General features: G+C 38.6%; 1 protein-coding gene across 1 annotated transcript in view; it reads right to left on the bottom strand.

Moving 5' to 3' along the window:
* Positions 1–5,907: 5,907 nt before the first annotated feature.
* EML5 (EMAP like 5) overlaps positions 5,908–20,141 on the bottom strand; it is a 103,065-nt gene continuing 88,831 nt past the window's right edge. Inside the window, exons 33-43 of the mRNA XM_088145252.1 lie at positions 19,659–19,832; positions 18,027–18,235; positions 17,220–17,377; positions 16,106–16,220; positions 12,979–13,167; positions 12,624–12,796; positions 12,055–12,217; positions 10,750–10,853; positions 8,329–8,482; positions 7,622–7,722; positions 5,908–7,390 (exon numbers count right to left, since the gene is read on the bottom strand). Of these exons, the coding sequence (XP_088001378.1) occupies positions 7,354–7,390; positions 7,622–7,722; positions 8,329–8,482; positions 10,750–10,853; positions 12,055–12,217; positions 12,624–12,796; positions 12,979–13,167; positions 16,106–16,220; positions 17,220–17,377; positions 18,027–18,235; positions 19,659–19,832 (1,577 nt within the window). The 3' untranslated portion in view covers positions 5,908–7,353. The remainder of the gene's footprint in view (positions 7,391–7,621; positions 7,723–8,328; positions 8,483–10,749; positions 10,854–12,054; positions 12,218–12,623; positions 12,797–12,978; positions 13,168–16,105; positions 16,221–17,219; positions 17,378–18,026; positions 18,236–19,658; positions 19,833–20,141) is intronic.

The raw sequence follows: 20,141 nt of genomic DNA, 5'->3' as shown, positions 1-20,141 counted from the left end.
ATTGATCAGCACTCTCTGAGAGCAATTTTCAAGCCACTTATGTATCCACTCAATTGTTATGTTATCTATCCCACACGTAACTAGCTTGCTAATCAACATCTCATGGGATACTTTGTCAAAAGGTTTAATGAGATCAAAATACATTACATTGGCAGCATGCCCATAACATCTGAAAGAACTTAATCAAAAAAATGGGACAAGGTCAGTCTGAAAACAATTGTTAATGACAAATTCATGCTGATTATAAATTACTACACTTTTCAGGATATTTTCAAATCGGTCTCTAGAATCTATTCTAGAATCTCCCAAGGTGTTAATGCCAGACTGATTTTTAGTACCCTGCATCCTCCCTCCCTCCGCCCCCCCCCCCATATACCAGCTTTTGAAGATAGGGATAGAAATTGGCCTCCTCCAGTTGTCTGTTACTCCTGCTCTCCAGGATTTGTCAAAGATTATAACATCAAAACATCAACAAGCTCCTTCACTACCATGGGATCTAATTTATCTGGCCCTAGAGCTTTATGTTCATTCTGAGTATATTCCCTGTCCATGTTTCTATTAGTTCCAAAATTTTAATTCTGTTCGTTCATTCTGCACTTTGCAATTGTCTGGTGAAACACATACCCTCTGATTGGAAAAGACTAAGCCTAAGTAGCTTTGCTTTTGGCCATCTCCACTGAGCAATTTGTATATTGATTCTTTTCTCTTACATCTGGAACATACCTGAAGAAGTGATTTTTGTTGTTCTTGGCATATTTCATTAACCTAAGCTCAGATACTGAGTAATTAAGGTCCACATAATTAAAGTCCCCATCATTACTACTTTAACTTGCAATTTGAAAGATGTGCCATTTGCTTTTGGAAAGCATTATCTACCTCTTGGTTGGGTAGGCAGTAAGAGACACCATAAATTCTTCCACATAACTTTAACCCTGATAATCTCTATAGTAATGCTAAATTCATTTACTTGGATTTTGGAGCAGGTGTACTTATTTATAATATACAGTGTGACTTCCCTTTCTATTGCTTCTGAACATATTGTATCCTTCAGTTGTTTTTAGGAATATAAAATCAGTATCCCCAAAGGTGCATAAATAGTTGCTAGGGAATTCATAAACTCTGGGCAGGGAGCTGACTAACAAGGGATAAGCTGTTTATCTGCAAAACAGAAGGCTGTGGTGCAGCCAAGCCTTTATTCAGGATTGGAGATCACTTTCTAGCAAGCATCAGTTGTTTTCCTGTGGCTCCTTAATTATTCTTTTTTTCCCTTTCTTTATACATTTCTCTTCCTACATGGATTTTACACCTATTTCTATTAAGAAACACTTGATCACAGATCTTGAATAGATAATTATGGACAGATGAACAGCCTATTTACCACTACAAATGGGAGACTCAAAACTTTGTTTCTGGGATGTTCGCATGATAGAAAATAGAATGGTTAAATGATAAATGAATACAGTGGTACCTTGGGATATGAACGCCTCTACTAACAAACTTTTCAGGTTACGATCAGCTCCGGCCGCCAAAATTTACCTCGATGTGCGAACTCCGCCTCGGGGTACGGTCATTTTTCTGCCCTGACACGTGGTCCGTGGCCATTTTTCCGCCCCTGACACGTGGTCTGCGGCCATTTTTCCGCCACCCGGCCATTTTTGCGGCCGGCTGTTTTCGCGCCGTGCCGCGCCACGCCGTTTTCGTGCCGCGCCCGGCCGTTTTTGCGCCACGCCGCGCCCGGCTGTTGCCGCGCTGCGCCCGGCCGTTTTCCCACCCCTGACGCGTGGTCCGCGGACGCCAGAATGGATTAACGGTAATTACATTGAACCTTATGGGAAAATTTGCTTCGGGGTGCGACCAAATTCGGAGGGCGGAACGGATTAACCGGATTTACATTGAACCCTATGGGGAAATTTCCTTTGGGTTACAACCAACTCGGGATATGCCCAGAGTCACGGAACGGATTAAGTTCGTATCCCGAGGTACCACTGTATTATGCTTGTCTGGCAGTAAACTATTTATGATCTAGTACTTCTTCTCATATCAATATAAAATTTTGACCCATATTTATAGTTTGTAATTTGCTTGGCTTATAGAATGCGGACCCTAGCCACAGCAATTGTCTTCACATTTCGCAGATGTTGTTAGCAAAAAGTAGTAGTCAACATTTACTATATTCAAGATATACAGGTGCATGTGTAATGACTTGGACAGGATTTTTCAACTTGCTTTTTATATGCCATAGACCAGTGTAACCACCAAAAAGTTTATTATAATTATTAAGAACTTTTCTCACTAGCAACAGTTTTTCAACCATATAGGGGAACACCTCCCTTACTGTTACAAAGAAAGAATTTAGATAAACTGATAAAATCTTTCCATCTCATGTTATATTCAACTCAACCACAAATGAGCATAGGTTTATTCAAAGCTGTTATATGAGTGCCTAGGGTAATCAAAGAAATGTAGTTTCACAGCCAAGAAATACATCTTAAAATAATCCATTGGCATAGTTCAACATATTGAATGGGACTGTCATCTTTTCCCTCTGGAATGACAGTCCTCTACTGCTCATGTGAAGCTGGTTTTAAAACCAAAGCAAAATTCTAAACCAGGTTGTAATATGGCATAAGCCCCACCCCCACCCCACCCTAAAACTTACAGAGTTCATCATAATATAGATTCCTTAGTGTTATTTCTATGTAATAATATATGCAGAAATTTGAAAATTACATAATAAACATCACATTGCATTCTTTCTTAATGCAGCATTCTCCTTTTACTACAGAGTAGCAATAATTTCCTCTTAGAGAAGAAGGAAATACCCAACTTATAGCACCTGTTAAACATGTCAGGAAAACAGTGGGAAGGTTATATATGCATTAGCCAAGAAAGCATGCAAATTAGTCCTAACTGAACCATTAAAGCATGCTTCTTGGTTTATCCTCTAGTATTTTTTAGTATTAAAAATATACATTTCAAAACCAAGGTTTACATCTAGGACTCAAAAAAATAAGAACACTTGGATTTGGTTTGCTCATTTCACAGTGACTTGATGAACAAAGACAGGAGGAAGCAAAGCTTAGAATAAGAAACATTTACACAATGAATCCCCTACCATTTTCAGGATTCTATATTTAGGCTGAAGTTCATAAGTTCAGGTATCCATTACACTTTTTTTTACTATTGCAGAACATTTTCGAGTCAAAATTCACAAGCAAAAGCATCACTAGAAATTGAGTTTTGTTGCAATGATCCTACTGTTAAGATTGGAAGTTGTCATATTTTAAGAATTTAGGGCTTTTTATGGCTTTGGTGTATCTTATAAATTTGAATAAATAAATAAATAAAACCTTAAGTAATTTAAATTGCATGAATATGTTTGGGAAAGGTAAATATTTCTTATACATGGTTATACAGTAATCAAGATAAGAACCTTTAAGTATATGGGGAATGCTAGTGAAGAGGGGGAAAGGGGAGTGAATGAATTTATGGTTTGTTCATAAAGAGGATACATTTGAAGTCTCTTTAAACTGTAACACAAAAAGAATATGCTTTTTCACCAAATTCCTTTCAGTAAAATAATTTGTATTTTGGGGGCAATGGTTGGGTAAAATAACACAGTCTAAAGGGCCAATGGCTGCTCTTCTCCCAAAGGGTAAGAACAGACACATAATCCTAAGTCACAACAGCTGTCAACAACTAGAATCATATTGTTGTTTTTCCTCTATCCATGGATCCCCTCTCCCTGAAAGCATGTTTCAAGAGATGCACTAGCAAATTGAGTTTCCACCCAGCATGTTCATGAACTCACTTGGACTATGGTAATGCACTCTACATGGGGCTGCCCTTGAAAACCACTTGGAAGCTACAGCTTCCAGAATGCAGTGGCACAGGACGTGATAGGCGTGTCATGGTATGCACATATGGCCCCACTACTTTGTGAGCTACACTGGTTGCCAGTTGGCTTCTGGGTGCAATTCAAGGTGCTGGTTACAAAGCCCTTCATGGCATGGGGCCTGGCTACACAAGGAAGTTCCTGTCTCCGCATGTTTTTGCCCATCCACTGAGGCCAGCTAGAGCTGGCACACTCTGAATCCCATTGATGAAGCAGTATCACCTAGTGGGAAACATGCTTCCTCATTAATGGTTGGTGCCCTGGGAAATGATTTCCCCCAGAGATCCATACTGCTCCCACCCTTTTGAATGTCCACAAACTGTTAAAGTCCTGGTTGTTCTCCCAGGTTAGGATGGTGCTTGAGCCCCTTTGGTTTTTTGGTTTTGTCTTCCAGTCAGCTGTATACTCTTTCTTTGATATATGCTGCTTTATCTTAATCTTTAAAACTGTAAGCTGGCCAGAACTGCTGTGGAATTGGGGGGCCTAAAAAATGAAATAATAAATAATAAATAGTCCAAACTGCCCAACATCAAATTCTTTGGTCTGTTCTTAGCAAGGGAAAGTTTCTTGGGATATCTTCTGTGCTTGAGAAAGGTTTTATTTTATGTAACTTAAATTAGCTTTAGTGAACTCAGGCTGTAATGTAATTTAATCTTAAATTAGATTGTAGTAAGTTTATTATTTTTGAATGTTGCATTTTATTATTTTGCAATATGCCTAGTTATTTTGAACATGCAAACAAATAAATAAATAAATACCAGCTGGGGAAAATTAAAGTACTTTTCTGTTCAAACATTGTTTTGTTCAAACATTGTCAATGCTTTCAGTGTAGAACCTATACGAGACGTGCAAGAAATGAGGTCTCTGGGCTGTACGCCACACACAGCCCAGTTGGGAGAGGTTAGGTTGCAGCCCCCCTTAAAGCTCCCAAAGCCTTGGAGACTCCCTCTTTGATTGGCTCTTCACACTATTAAAAGAAAACGGCTGTGAATGTTATTTTTCATCAGTGGAGAGAAAGGGATTGCTGAAAAACTCATAAAGGGAAAAGGCCTGCAGTTTACCTGAGTGCATGACAATTTTACTATTATCAAAAAGCCCATTCAAATAAGAAATAACAACATGCAGTTTTGTTTTGTTTTGTTTTGTGACTTCGAGTCAGTGTTGACTCCTGGTGACTGCCTGGACAAGTCCCTGCAGTTTTCTTGGGAAGATTTTCAGAAGTGGTTTGCCATGGCCTCCTTCCTAGGGCTGAGAGAGAGAGACTGGCCCAAAGTCACCCAGCTGGCTTTTTGTGCTTAAGGAGGGACAAGAACTCACGGTCTCCCGGTTTCTAGTCTGGTGCCTTAACCACTACACCAACCTTGCTCCCATTTAGGGAAAAAATAAAAAGTGGGCTAGGAACCCTTGGCATGCCATGGAAAGCTGGTACAGTGCTTGAGCTGGCTGAAGTTATGCAACCCCAACCTATATCTTATTATCTGTAATGTGAGGGTATATATTGAAAAGATGCCTTAGTAGGTACCTATGTCTGCCACTCTTCTCAATGATATTATTATATATGCTGTCAAGTATTCAAAGATGGGAAGAGCTATGGCTCTTATGTGAGTAGCCAGGTTCATTTTGATGCCATGTTCTCTGGGATGCTTCTGTACTGAACATCAAACATAAAAGGAGACTCTTTGGAATCCCAGATTACCTAACATAGATTAAACACGTCTAAATAGGCTGTTAGGTGTCTTTTAAAAATGTATCTTTTTATGATGGCATTCCTGGGTCATTAACTCACCCTAATATTTGTCTTTTTAGTGGTCTGAAGGTGTGCTTTGGTTCCGAAATCTTGGTAATACAGTTTTCATTTCTTTGTCAATGACTTTGGGTTTTTTACAATGAGAAATGGTATGCAGGGTTTTTTTTTTTATTATTATTATTATTATTATTATTATTATTATTATTATTTTAAAAAATAAGATTTGTGGAGGGGAGGTACAGAAACTTTGTTTCCTGTTTTCTGGATAAAACACTAACTGACCCCTCTACAAGGTAACAGTGCTTCCGGTTTTACTTCCTAAAATGAGTACCACTGTTTTCAAGGACATATGATAAAGGTCTACTTTACAATGGCATCCATTTTTACTGAGGAGACTTATTTCTCCCCTGGTAGCAAGGATTTAGTGTTACAGAAATGTTTTGGTTGTCATTTGCCACTGTTTTCAGCATACATGATTATGCTAAAGTTATATTTTGATGCCAAACCATAAGTCATCAAAATCCCTTAATTGGCTACTCTGTAACTTTTCTATGTGTAGGTACATTTTCATACAGGCTGCTTTGAAACAAATAATCACAAATGTTTGTTCTGAGGTTAAAAATAATGGGAGCCTGAATGTATGAACTGATTCTAAGATGACGAAGAAATTTAACCATTCTTATTTCTTCTATTAAAAAAAACACTGTAAAATACATCTGAATTATCGATTTCACTTTGAATTTACAAAGTTTTAATCCAGAAATGCAAAGAATACGGAAGAAATAATTCCTATTGCTATAATTTTTTTTGCAACTGTTGACAATCTATACCTTCCATACACCTGAACACTAAAATGAACTCAAACCCCTTTCGTTTAGCATTGCTCTGCAAATAAGCATAGCACTTTCTCATTAATTGATAACATATTCACAAGGCAAAAAACAGAGTTAGATCTTTCAGGTTTGGGGCAAGGCACTCAAAATGTGAGCAAATGTGATTCTGCTCACAGAATTTATTTAATGCTCAAATGATACAAAAACACTACATTTGCCTTGAAGAATGGGCTCCTGCATGTCTAACAGCATTCACCAGATAGGATTAAAACTCAGGCCTTAAAATCACTATAATTATGCAGGTTCTAGAAGCAAACAATTGGGGGGGGGCGGTTAATTGGTTGGATGGTTGGGTGAACTAAGCAAATCTTTTGGAGGTCCGCTCATTTTTTTCAATTTTATTTTCACCTTAAAAAAAAAGTTTTAAGACCAGCACAGTAGTTTTCTTTTCAGTAATAAAATAAGGATTCTTCTGTTGAGTATGAGTACCCAGTATTTAAACATCCATGACGAAAGTAAACGCATCAATATACTGTACAGAATTAGATCAGTAATAATATATCTTGAGTATAAGCCACAATGTTATTGGGGCACTGAAGATTGAGCCCAAACTCCTTCTTTATCGAAGTATTTCAGTATCTGGCAGTGAGTGGGAAAGAGATATAGGCTATCTGATATGCTAGAAATAGGATTAATTTCAAAATATTTGCAGTAGTTCATTCTTCTGATAGACTCTAGTCAGACAGACAGATTGCTACCTGTCTTTATCAGCACCATATCTTGAAGCATGAGGGGCACTGGAGAACTCTTTTTGCAACAGCAGAGCACTAATAACTCTTCCTTCACGTCACGTCCTCTGTGGAAGATCTCCATGGCTCTTAATGAGGCATATGGACACATTTCCAGACAAATATGCTGTGTTTTCAAACAGAAGGGAAGGAAAAAGAATAAGACATGTTAAAGGTTAATGAATTTTAAAAGGGAAAACATTATTTTCAAAATACTTTAAGCATACTGCAGACCAGCAATTATTCCATGGGTTTCTGCTAGTTCAACAATTACTTATTTGAGTGCAGTTCCAGAAAGAACAGAAGAAAAGGTGTGTCGATAGTTTGTCTCTTTCTTGTATTCTGAAGACTGACGTACCTGCTGTCATCTCCACCAGCACTGACAACGTATCTGTCTCCACTTGTAAAGCGAATATTAGTCACGTGAGCTGAGTGACCTAAAAATCGTTTATGTTTTGCCTTAGACAAACAAAAATCTCCATGTTAGTTTAACATTTTCTAAAGATCACCTTGACTTTATTGAAACCATTATTAATGTGGACTCATTACTGAATTCCTTCTCTTTCTATTGCTCTCCTGCTGCAAAACTATCCCTGCCACCACTTTAAATATAGCATCATCTGCTGGATAGATACATTCAACACAATTCTATAGCAGCTGTATATGCTTTTTTCCTTTGCTCCTTTGCACTGCTTTATACGAGTTTTCTTGGGTTGCTTTGGCAGAAAAAGAAGGCAAAGATGGGCTGTTGCTCAATTCTTCACCAAGGGACAAAAACAACTGTTCCAGATGAGTGGTAAATTATTTGACTAAACTTAACTGTAATGACATTTGTACCTTTCTGGCATGTCCACCGGTATGGTTAAAAAAAAAAGTCAAGGTGGTAGCCATGATGGTGCAATCGAAGCTCTGCCTGCAACACGCATTAAAAAACAGGCAGAGCTTCAACTGCAACATCGTGATCACTGTCTTAGTATTTCTGAGCACACCATGCGGACACCCCTGGTAGCTTTCAAATTCAGCCATCAGAAGACCTAGTGATTGAATGAAAGAAAAAGCTCTTACAAACTTCTCTGGACAAGGGAAGTCGAACAACTTGACCATGCCAAAATCATCGCCTGTTACAAGGCTAATTCCCGAGTGAGAAACACAGGCACAATTTACATCTGCTTTCTCAGCATGCCGGGACCAGATTCCAACAACCTCATCTCCTAAAATGCTGAAATAGAGGGAAGAGAAAGGAACTAAGAGGACATATTCTGATGTAGTGGAGGAAATAAAGAACAAGGTACACTATATTGTCAGAGGCAAATCATTATATCATTATTTATTATTATCATTATCATTATTTCATAACCTTATACAGGTAGTCTTTGCTTACTGACCACTCATTCAGTGACCGTACAAAGTTACAACTCCTTGAAAAAGGAGATTTGCAACCAATCCTTGAAGTTGCAGCTGTTGCAGCATCCTGCGGTCATGTGATTGTCATTTGCACCTTCACAGCCAGCTTCAAACAAGCAAAGTCAGTTGGGAAGCTGGCAGCAAGTTACATGTCATGGTCAAGTGTCGTCAGACTTAACAACCCATGGTGATTCGCTTAAGGAGTGCAGCCAGAACTGACAAATTGATGTCGTAAGTTGGGTGCAGTCATGTGACATTTCACTTTATGATCATGTCACTTAGCGATGGAGTTGCTGGTCCCAGTTTGAGTCGGTAAGTGAGGACTGTCTGTATTGGTTATCTGCCTAAATATTCCCAAATAATTTACTAGACATTCATGAAAATGGTGGAATGTTTGTTTCTTTGTTTTTAAAAACTTAATTACACACATTGTTTCCAAAGTAATAATTAATGGTATGACAGATAGATAGACAGACTGATGTTTTCTAAAAGAAAATCTCTTTGAATGTGGGTTACACAATTATAACTTAAACATTATGCAGTTTGCCCACTGAAAAAATAACATACTTGCGGCTGTAGGCCCATGAAGCTGAGAAAACGCAGGGAGTTGAAACAGAGAAGCATTTGCTTCAGATAGCTGCTATTTCAATAGAAATATATAGCTATCCTGGAATTTGCACCAAGTGTTTGATTTCAATCTGTTCGTGGTATGTATGGCTACCAAAACCACCCAAACAGACTTAAGTTGTTCTTTGGAGCATCATCCATAGCATAGAGATAACTTTATTTTATTTATTTCAAGAGCTTATGTGGCCACCTATCTTATACAGTGATCCTGGGCAACTCACAGCAACCAGTAAAAACAACAGCATAAAACACCTCATACCCTTCCCACCAACCCATACCCATACCCCCCAATTCAACCCCATTCTAATCCAGTGCTTGGGGAAAGAGCCAGGTCTTTACAGTCCTCTGGAAAGCTAAAAGCATAGGGCTCCCCTGAATCTCAGGTGGGAGGTTATTCCAAAGGGTAGAGGTGCTTAAACAGAAGGCACCCCTTTGAAGTCCCAGTATGTGACAACATTTGAGGGAAGGGACTTGGAGCATGCCCACCCTATCTAACCTAGTGAGCTAGGCAGATACCCTCAGGGAGAAGCGGTCCCGCAAATAACCTGGCCCTATGCCACGTAGGGCTTTAAAGGTGATAACCAGCACCTTGAATTGTACCTGGAAAGGAACTGGCAGCCAGTGCAGCTTGTGCAACAACGGTATAACTCAGGTGAACTGCCAGATACCCAGAACTGCACCCACCACTGCATGCTGGATTAGTTGAAGCTTCCAGATATTAATCTTTTGCTAAGAGGTATGTATTTCTTGCCCTTCCTTTATTTGGGGAAATTCAATGTGCCAAAAAGCTGAACTGCAGAACTCCAAAATGTTTCTAAACTGCCCCATCCAGAATGACTAATGGTGATGGATGCTGTAGTTCTGAAACATCAATTCTCTTGTCATAATGTACAGGTAGATCTCGATTAGTGTGGTTAATGAATCCCATGAAATGGTCGCATCACAGTATACGAATTCACAGTATCTGAAGTGATTTTTCTATGGAAAATAGGGTAATTGGTTCCAGCTCAATGGAAACAGGCAATTAAAATTTTTAAACATAAATTTTTATACATTTATTATGAAATACTTTACAACAGTAAAAGAGGACAAACCCATATCCAAAGCATACCTACTATTTCCTGTATTCTGCTGTAGTTGTTCTTTTTTTCAGCTTTCCTTGAACGGAACCTTCCTTTTCTCCATTTTGCACACATGATGATTAGCATCTAAAACCCCAATGGCAACTGTGCATGCACTAGCCTTAACTCCACGTGCACTAACCCCACACTAACTGAATTTTGGCTCACATTAAATGCGACCTGGCATCAATTTATAATTTGCACTAAGTTGAATATTGCACTATTTGAACTTGCACTAATCGTGACCTACCTGTATGCAGAAAGTGTATAAATTTATGTTCTTTTCAGTGGGAAATGATGTGCCATATTTTTAGACAGTGAAATGTTCATCTACCTGGTCCAAGTGGCCCATGTTATTCTATCAATCACAGTTTGATCCAGAAGTTGTTTTCCTGAAGGCACTTCATAAACTTGCCTTTTGTAAGACCCAGTAGATACCTTTAAGAATACATATAGGGAGATATAGATTTAATTATAAGTGTTCTAATGTATTTAATACAAATTGTGTAGTCCATAAGAAAGACTCTGCATTCTTAAGTTGCAACATCAACATGGTACAAAAACTGAAGGTCCAGAACTATATCCAGAGAAGCCTTATCTAAACTACCACAGATAGTCCTTGGATTACAACAGCAATTGGGACCAGGATTGCTGTCACTAAGCAATGCGGTCTTAAAGCATGGTGTCATGTGACACCATCGCTTAGCAACAGCAATCCAGGCAACCCCAGTTGCCGTTGTAACCCCAAGACACGCGGGTCATTAAGTGGGAAGCCGCAGGAGTAAGGAGGCTACAGAATAATGCATGGGTCCACAGGAGGGTGAGGAGGCTCAGTGGAGATCACGTGTGAGTTGGGGAGGGGGTGCTGCATTGCAGCATGAGTGCAGGGAGAGTGGGGGAAGGAGGCCACGGCCCAGTGCAAGTGCAAGGAGGCCACAGCTCAGCACAAACCCAAGGAGGTGGAGGGGGACTTACCAGAGCAATTGGCGACCTTCCCTGCCAGCTTCCCCATTGGCTTTGCTTGTGGGAAGCTGGCAGGGAAGGTTGCAAATAGCGATCACATGAGCACAGGATGTTGCAACTGTCGTTAAGTGCAAGGTAGTTGCCAACTACCCGAATCGTGATCATGTGACTCCTGGAACTTCAAGGACCTGTCATAAGTACCACTTGTTCAGCACTGTCACAACTTTAAACAGTCGCTGAACAAATGGTCAGTAAGCAAGGACACTGGATGCTCTGGGGTGCTACCTTCAAAACTATACAATAGCCTTGGAACTAAGTATCATTATTACTATTATCACTGCCTCAAATAAGGAAGTTGATGGGAGTAACCCCAAAGAATTCTAAAATAAGATATTTTCAAGGAGTAGTATTTATTACTTTTGTATACCTCTGAAATCTCTAAAAGCTCCCCAAAGTTATTAACTACTACAACAACAAACATTCTAAAGTTCTGCTATAGTTTCTTCTTGGGCTGTTGAAGCTCTGGTTGAAAACAACAGGAAACTGCCTGTCTCAAGACCAGGCTCTTATAGATTCATACTGGAGTCAAAGATTCCAAGATGGAACCTTAAAAAAGAATGTTCATGATATAAATGAAAAAAACTGCATAACAAAAAACCCACATTATCACACTTACCTGAAGATAACAGCTATCTGCGGAAAAGTCCATTTGAATAACAAAGCTTGGGATGTCTTTGCAGTAGCTGGCTCGGTTAAGAGGAGGCCCCAGTGTCAAGTCATAAAAATCTACTGCATTTTCACTTGAACCCACTGCTAAGTAATGGGAATCTGGGCTGAACCTATGTAGATAAAAAGTTTTAAATTCATTTTAATTTACACAAATAACTCATCAAAAAACTCAAGATATTAAACTGCTGTTTGAAACTTTTCGGCTGCGTGCTGAAAATTATTCTACTTCCCCCTATTCTATGGCATTTTCATACGTCAGGATCTTTTATTTTCTTCTGGCACCTTTCCTACAGACTATTACTGTTGTTGATTGTGTGACTCAGATGGGATTCAGTTCAGTTCCTTCCCCTTGAAAACGCTGAATGCTAGTGCTAGAATTCCGCATCTGTCAAGCCATTCACAGATGAGCGCACTGCAATAGCGCCATATCTGCATAAGCATCATATCCAGTAATATAACCCGTGGGCAGATGTCACATTTGTTCCTGGAGCAAATGAGAGATATATGATTTCTCACCTGATGTCTTGGATAGCAGATCGTCTGTCTCTTTTCTTCCCCCATATCTTCAGTGAGTTCACTAACAAGATAATAAATTCTCCATTTTTCATGCCAATAGCCACCATGTCACCCTCTGGGCTATATGACACAGTGAGTGCTGCATGGCCCAAATTGACTTTGTTCACCATCTTCTGCAATAGTTTTAAAAAAGGAACATTAAAATTAGAATAGCATATTAAGTTACACACTGCTTTCTTTTTTTATATACTGTAGATACTTGCTTAACTCCTGGTAATACCTTAAAAAAATGGGTTGAAAAATGTATAATTTATTTCAATTACTCTAACTTCTTAAATACAATTTTTACACCTACTTTGTCAGCAATATCCCAAAGTCTGACTGTTCCATCTTCTGCTGCAGAAAGAAAAACATCACGAGACGGATGCGTTGCCAATCCCCAGATAGGCCCATCCATGTGCCCGTTAATCAGAATGTTACAGGCAGCATTTTTCTCTCCAACTTCTATGATTTCAGCATTCCGTGTCCCAACAAGAATTTTTCCCTAGAACAACAGTGAGTTAATGGAGATTATATAATTTAATAATATTATATATATAATAAACAGAGAACCAGTTTGGTGTAGTGGTTAAGGCACCAGGCTAGAAACCAGGAGACCATGAGAGTTTGAATCCTGCCTTAGGCACAAAGCCAGCTGGGTGGCCTTGGGCCAGTCACTCTCTCTCAGCCCTAGGAAGCAGGCAATGGCAAACCACTTCTGAAATCTTGCCAAGAAAAATACAGGGACTTGTCCAGTCATGTACATATTTCTCCAAAAGTGCATGTATGAAGAATGAAAGGAAAAGAAAAAATGAAAGGAATTATAAGTAAATTGACTGAAAGTTTGGAGACTGATTTTATTTATTTATTCAATTTCATTTTTCACTCACTGCCATAAAAGGTTTCTTGGTGGGTTTACAATTATAACAATAAAATGTTCACAGTACAACTACATAATAGTAAGTAATACACAGTCCCCCCAAAATTAAATCACACAAAAAGTCATAAACTACAAAGCAGTAAAAACAGGTGGCAGCATTTATAAATCAAAGGCTCTCTTAAATCCTCCTGTTTTTAATATTTTCTGAAGTCCAACAGGATCAGATTCCAGGGGGCCAGGATGTTCTATAACCTCAGTGCTGTCATAGAGAAATATTTTAAAATACTATGGAGAAAAAGAGGGAGAGACCGAGCAAGCAATCTGTGCTCCTTTTCCTCCTGTGCAGGATTGATATCGGCAGAGGCATTGGCCCTTCGTTCATAATCTGCTCTGGCAAACTGTAAGGGCGGTTTAATAGAGGTAGAAGGGAAAGTGGAGGAAGTAAATGGCTGAGCAGTTTCATCAGTCGATAAGAAAGAGGGACAAGGAAGGAACTTCTGATGGCATCAGCTACGGATGCATCACAGCACAAAGAAGCTAGAAAAAGGAGTATCTCAGCATCTCTAGTTACTGGTTTATTTCTGGTGAATACACACACAGTCAATCTGTAGATCTACACAGCTATTTAAAAATAAGATACTTCTATTGCACTGTAATATCTCATCTTTAGCACTATTGTTGGCATTTATTTTTGCTATTTATGTAGTCAACAATAATATACCAAAGCAGGGGTATACATGATTGTGGTTAAAAAAAAATGTTAAAACGGTGGCCACAACAGTGCAGTTGAAGTTCTGCCTGTTTTTTATGTGCCATGCATGACACCACAGCAGCTTCGATTGGACGGTCATGGTCACTATCTTGACTTTACCAACTATCAAAGTTTAGGATTATAACAGATTAATGATGCTAGGCTCTTGGTATGATTTAACCCTTATTCAAAAGTTCCTCCAAAAGAGGAAAGAAGATATTTCCTGACACTTTAGGGCAAAAGGAAGCTGCATTTAATCATTGAGAGGTATGTGCCATGGGTTATCCTAGGGCTACTGTACGGGGGCTGCAAAAATCTGGATGCTTACTAGACAGCAAAGAAATACTGCAAAGAAACTCTAATTCTTTGCTGCCATCTTGTGGTTGTCATGAATGCCGCAGCCCAAGTATGGTGTCTCAAAGTGGTTAGGATAAAGTAAATATATTTGACTTCTTTTAACGTAAGTTTAAACTTAATTTAATTAGGGAAGACAAAATAATTGCTTTCAAGATATGTAGTAATTTCCCACTTTTGACACACTGAAAATGAAACTTCAATGGTAATTTCTGGAAGATTGAGCCACCACTTGGCAACAAATAGGCAAATCCAACAGGTACAATTTAAAAGGTAGGCAAAGAAAAAACTCCCATAAGCCTATAAATACATTTGCTAGCTCACCTAAAAGCTTTTGTAAAGAACTACCTGAAATTCACAGAACACAAAAAACATTGCATGAAAATCCCCACCTGCCTCTTATGTGACATCATGGACATTGGCCCACCAAGTGTTGTCTGTTCCTGGATTTAGAGTCTAGTTTTCCAATGCGGCATCCGTAAACACCAGGCGCTCTCCAAAATTTCCCATAGCACCTGCCAAGCTCCCTCCCCATGATTGCTTTTATTCTTTTAATTAAAGATTAAGTAAATGGGCAGCTGGCATGCTGTAAAGCACCAACCTTAACCCTCATTTATATTTCTAACAATATACCCAGCCCCCTCATAAACTCAGTCAGCCTTCTTAATAAATAAAATAATAGGCAGCTACAGACCAATGCCTTATTTGACAATGCAACTCACTTGCAGTGAAGATAGGTAAACTTCCTCCTTGGAATCTAGGAGGATGATAAGCTTTTGGGTCATTGCAAAGTGTTGTACATGGGGCTACCCTTGAAGGTACCTTGGAAGCTACAGCTGGTCCAGAATAGAGTGGCTCAGGCAGCGTTGGGCATGTCTCATTATGCCCATGTGATACCACTGCTCTGCAAATTGCATTAGTTGCCAGTGGGCTTCCAGGTCCAATTCAAGGTGCTGCTTATCATCTATAAAGCCCTTCATGGCATAGGACCACATTATTTGAGGAATCGCCTATCTCCCATGGTAAGACTGGGCAGAAATTGTAAGCTTTGGATCCCCTTGATTAAAGAACGCCATCTATCAGGACCCAGGAAGTATGCCTTCTCTGTCACAGAGCCTGCCCTCTGGAATGACACTCCCCCAGAGATGTGTGTGGCTGCCATACCTACTCTGACCCACCTATCACAGCTTTCTCATAAATAGATCTTTTGCGATTGGAAATATTCACAATGGCAGCCATTTGGGGGCAGTACCTATAACATGGTTTCAAAATTCTGTGTTCATCTTCCCAAACTGCTATGAAGCAATAGGAATTAACATGATTTGTTAATATTGTTTAAATATATGTTTTAATTAAATCTATTTAATAATAAAACATGGAAGCTGACACAGTGCCAGTTATTGGTATGTCTACCTTTGGCACACTGTACCATATTGCATTATTGAAACCATCACTTACTTTGCCTCTGCACACAGAACGGACACAGTCAATTAATTGTCCTGTCTCTAATCTAAAGGCTCGACATCTTCTAAGTTCCTGATCCCATAGCTTAACTGCGCCTCCTTCTTTTGATCTAGCCAAAATAAGAAAGAGCCTTTTCAGAGAAAATAGATGAAAGTGCTTAAAACCAAGTATATGTATAACTTTTCATTAACTACTAGACAATTCAACAGAAGTTTAAATCCAATATTTGAAAAATTATAATGCCTCAGTTTGTGCTCTCCATAATCCATTATGGTATTTAAGCCAATTTCATAACTCCAAAATTATTTTTGCATGGCTATTAAGCAGGTAGCATCTGATTTTGTAGGAGTTTGTATTTAATGATCTCAGGACATTATTAAAATTAAGGCTGCTATATGAGTACCTGAGAACAAGATGATTCAATTATACATTTCTTTGACTTGGTACAAAGATTCCGTAAACTTTTAATACAATCTAGAATTTCTCAGCCTTGACAGCCTGAAGATGTGTGGACTTCAAACTCCCAGAAAAGTTGAAGTCCACATATCTTCAAGCTGCCAAGATTGAGAAACTTTAAGCACACAATTTAGAATCTTTAAGCACACAATTAAGTATTTCCTTTGCAAGAGAAAATTATTTACCATATTCCACAATTTGTAAAACATTTGACTCTACTAGATACATAGGAGAATAGGAAAAGAGATGCAAGATTATTTCTGAAAGTCACATGGCAATTACTACTTTTTCTATAAGCAGTATTTGTTTTACTTGACTAGAAGCTTACAAGTAGTCATGCAGAACCACTGAGGGGGTGAAATCAGCAGCTCCAAATGCACCTATCAGGTGGAAAAGAAAGACTGCAGTCCCTCTTTTTGATTTACTCAGAATAAACACCATTTTTTCCCTGAAACTAACTAGAAACGGCCATGGCTGAATCTACTGCTTGCTCTACTACTGATTAGTCATATCTGTCAATGTACAAATATAGATGCATAATCCATTTTAAATACTTTACAAGTAGAATTACTACAATAGAATTTACTATAATACGTTTTTGTAGCCATTAGTAATTCTGTAAAATGTATTCATATAAGAAAACAGGACTCACGGCCTCTCTTTGCCTCCAGTTACAATTAAGCCATCACGGAGTGTTGTATACATTGCAAATATAGGACCATTATGAGCTTTGCCCACAATTCGATTCAAGATATGATCCTTCCAAACACACACATCTCCACTGATGGTACCTGTAAATGTCAAATTATTCTGAAAAGGGGGAAAAATATGTCCATCATCTGATTTCAAAAAGGAATAAATGCAAGTATTTGCTATGAAAGGACAATCTGTACAGAACACAGTGCCTAATCCACAATCCCAACCTGACTTTAGTTCTGGGTTCTAGAAAAAAACTTTAGTCATTTTGGAACTGATGACAATTGCAAAAATCTAGTAGTTCTCCACTTCTTACTGGCTTTTAATAGCACTGATCATGTATTATTCTTCAGAAACTGGTCTGAGATTTTACCTACACTTTTGCTCACAGGGATTCCTAGGCACTACTATCACTTCTTAAGTGATTCTTCTTTGCCGCTAATGGAATTGGTTGAAAGAACATTTGGTACTATACAGGCACTTATGTGAGAACAATCTAGCAACACTGTGCTTTTTGGAAGGGCACCTGTATGTTATAGTTAAAACTATAACCATTTCCTGACAAATGACACGTACTGTATTCATAGCATCACTCAGCCATTGCTCAAGCAATATACAGCCTACCCTAGACTTTTTGCAGAAGCCTGGTTGGATGACTTTAGAAGACTGCAAGTCATGAGTGGGAAAATACGCCAAGCAGCAAAGTACAAAGAGTAGTTTTAAAGATGATCAATATAATAAAGTATTATTTTAAATTACGTACAGCTCCAAATGCCACGGAGAGCATGGTCTGCATTCGTGCATCTTCTATTGAACTTGTCTGTCCTTTCTTACTAAGAAGCGCTCGTCCAGCAAGGGTCCAAAATCTCACATGTTTTACTCCTACTGAAACAAACTGAGTGTCGGAATCAGGCCTGAATTCTGCTACAAAAATACGCTGGTTGTGACCGGCTCTACTGGCAATTTTGGCACCTAGTGGGAAGAGTTAATGATACTTAACATTCAGATATACATAACTGTATCAAGAAATAGTGTAAACAAATGCTGTCTTAAACAATATTCTTTCAGTTACAGTTGTGGCATCATTGCTTTCTACCATTAAAGCCACATCTTCCTAAAACCAACCAACCCCAGGAAATAAAAGAAAAATGAATTTAAACATTTGGCCATTTTCTTTATTGGTGCTGTTAACAACAACAACATTATTGTTAATAGTAACATTTTTATTTTTACCTTTACAATAGTATCCTGCAAAGATACAGAGGTGTCACAATATCAAAAGGAAGAGCCCAAAGATTAAATATGTTGCAGTTGTTCTTACTTGTAAATGAGAAACAGCCAGTTGTGGCCAAGATGAGGAACCCTCATTCATGAACACTAGTGAATCCAATATGAAGGAGGCCATCAAGACTGAGAATATCGGTATTACCTCTGTAGTGTCACAATCAAGTTGAAGGAAACGAATAGCATGGGTGGGGGCAGTGATCAGTCATGGCTTATAAAGCACTAAGCACAGGGAGTAGCAGAATATGGTTCTGTATCTCTTTCTCTGAAATAAAGTCATCAAATTGGCTGCTCTTTGCAGTTGGATTCTCTTCTAGTATCAGAAGAGATGCTAACAGCAGCAGGAAAGATAAGACCTATATCATAGCCAGCGTTAGCTTTGTTGGTATCAATGGGTCTAAGGCTGGTGGCATTAAAATTCCATTTGGAACCCATCACAGAGTCATCTTCTTATGTGCCATTATATCAGAATGATATTTGTGCTCTGGGTTCAATTACTTCCCTGAGGTTGAAGGCTTAATTTCAACCAACTTTGCAAGGTGTGGTAGTGTTGCAGGTAATGGAGCTGTTACCTTCCTAGGTAATTCTTTACCACAGTGGGAAGTAGCAGAATGATAGGAAAAAGCCAAAAACAGCAATGGATGGACCTTGTTTGCAGCCAGCCTAGTAATGAAATTTCGTGGCCCTGAGTCCTGTTCCCAAAGGTTTGTGACACAAAGAGTAATTCTGATGGCCCTGTTTATTAGAAGTCTGACAGTGTGGGCACGAATCCACCCCCTCATCCACGCAAATGAGGCATAATTAGTATCTATAGAGGACAGTAATTTATTGAACACACTATCTAAAGAGTGTGCCAAGGGCTATTGCAATCCTAAAATTCTCAGCAGAGACAGAGGGATTGTTGCATGTTTGAGTAGGGCTCCAGCCAAAACCTTAGGCTTTTTGAATTCTGTTAGGCACAAAACCCATAAGTGTAAAAGATATACAGTTGATTTGGTACTGTTCACGCACATGCTTAGTTTGCTAATTAGACCATTTAATTTTACTTTTCTAGGGGATGTTTCTTGTCAATACATGAAGATGTGTTTTACAAAACAAAATATTTTCCTACCTTCCTGCCATTTCCAAATGGTAATGGTATGTTCAGGATCCAAACCAACAGACAGAAGAAGCTTGCCAGTGGCACTAAATCCAACTGAACAAACTCCTTTTGAATGGTAGCATCGTAGCACAGACAGCGTCTGTTTGTTCACTGCATCCCACACATGAATACAAGGAGCTGTTGCTGAACAAATACAAGAACAGCAATAATTAATTTTGTTAGTGAAAGCTTGCAGGATGTTTAATATTGAAAGCATTCAAATTTGTTTTAAAAACCTTTCAATTTTTTAGCATTTACATTTGTTTTTTTTAAAATTTACATTTATTAAACATAACCACATTCCTACTAAGATCTCTCTTGCAATGCTACTCTCATTTTAAATCTGAAAGAAAGAATGCAAGAAAGCACATATAGGAGCAAGTGTTTTAATCAAGAATACTTTATGCCAAATGCCAATTCATGATTTTAAAGTTCAGTTTTCTAGAAATGTTT

This window comes from Python bivittatus, unplaced genomic scaffold (assembly GCF_059951505.1).
Source record: "Python bivittatus isolate LINGU-HERP-01145 unplaced genomic scaffold, Pbiv_v1 ctg000480_np1212, whole genome shotgun sequence".
NCBI lineage: Eukaryota > Metazoa > Chordata > Lepidosauria > Squamata > Pythonidae > Python > Python bivittatus.
The sequence above is the reverse complement of the archived record's forward strand: the minus strand, read 5'-3'. Positions and strand labels throughout refer to the sequence as shown.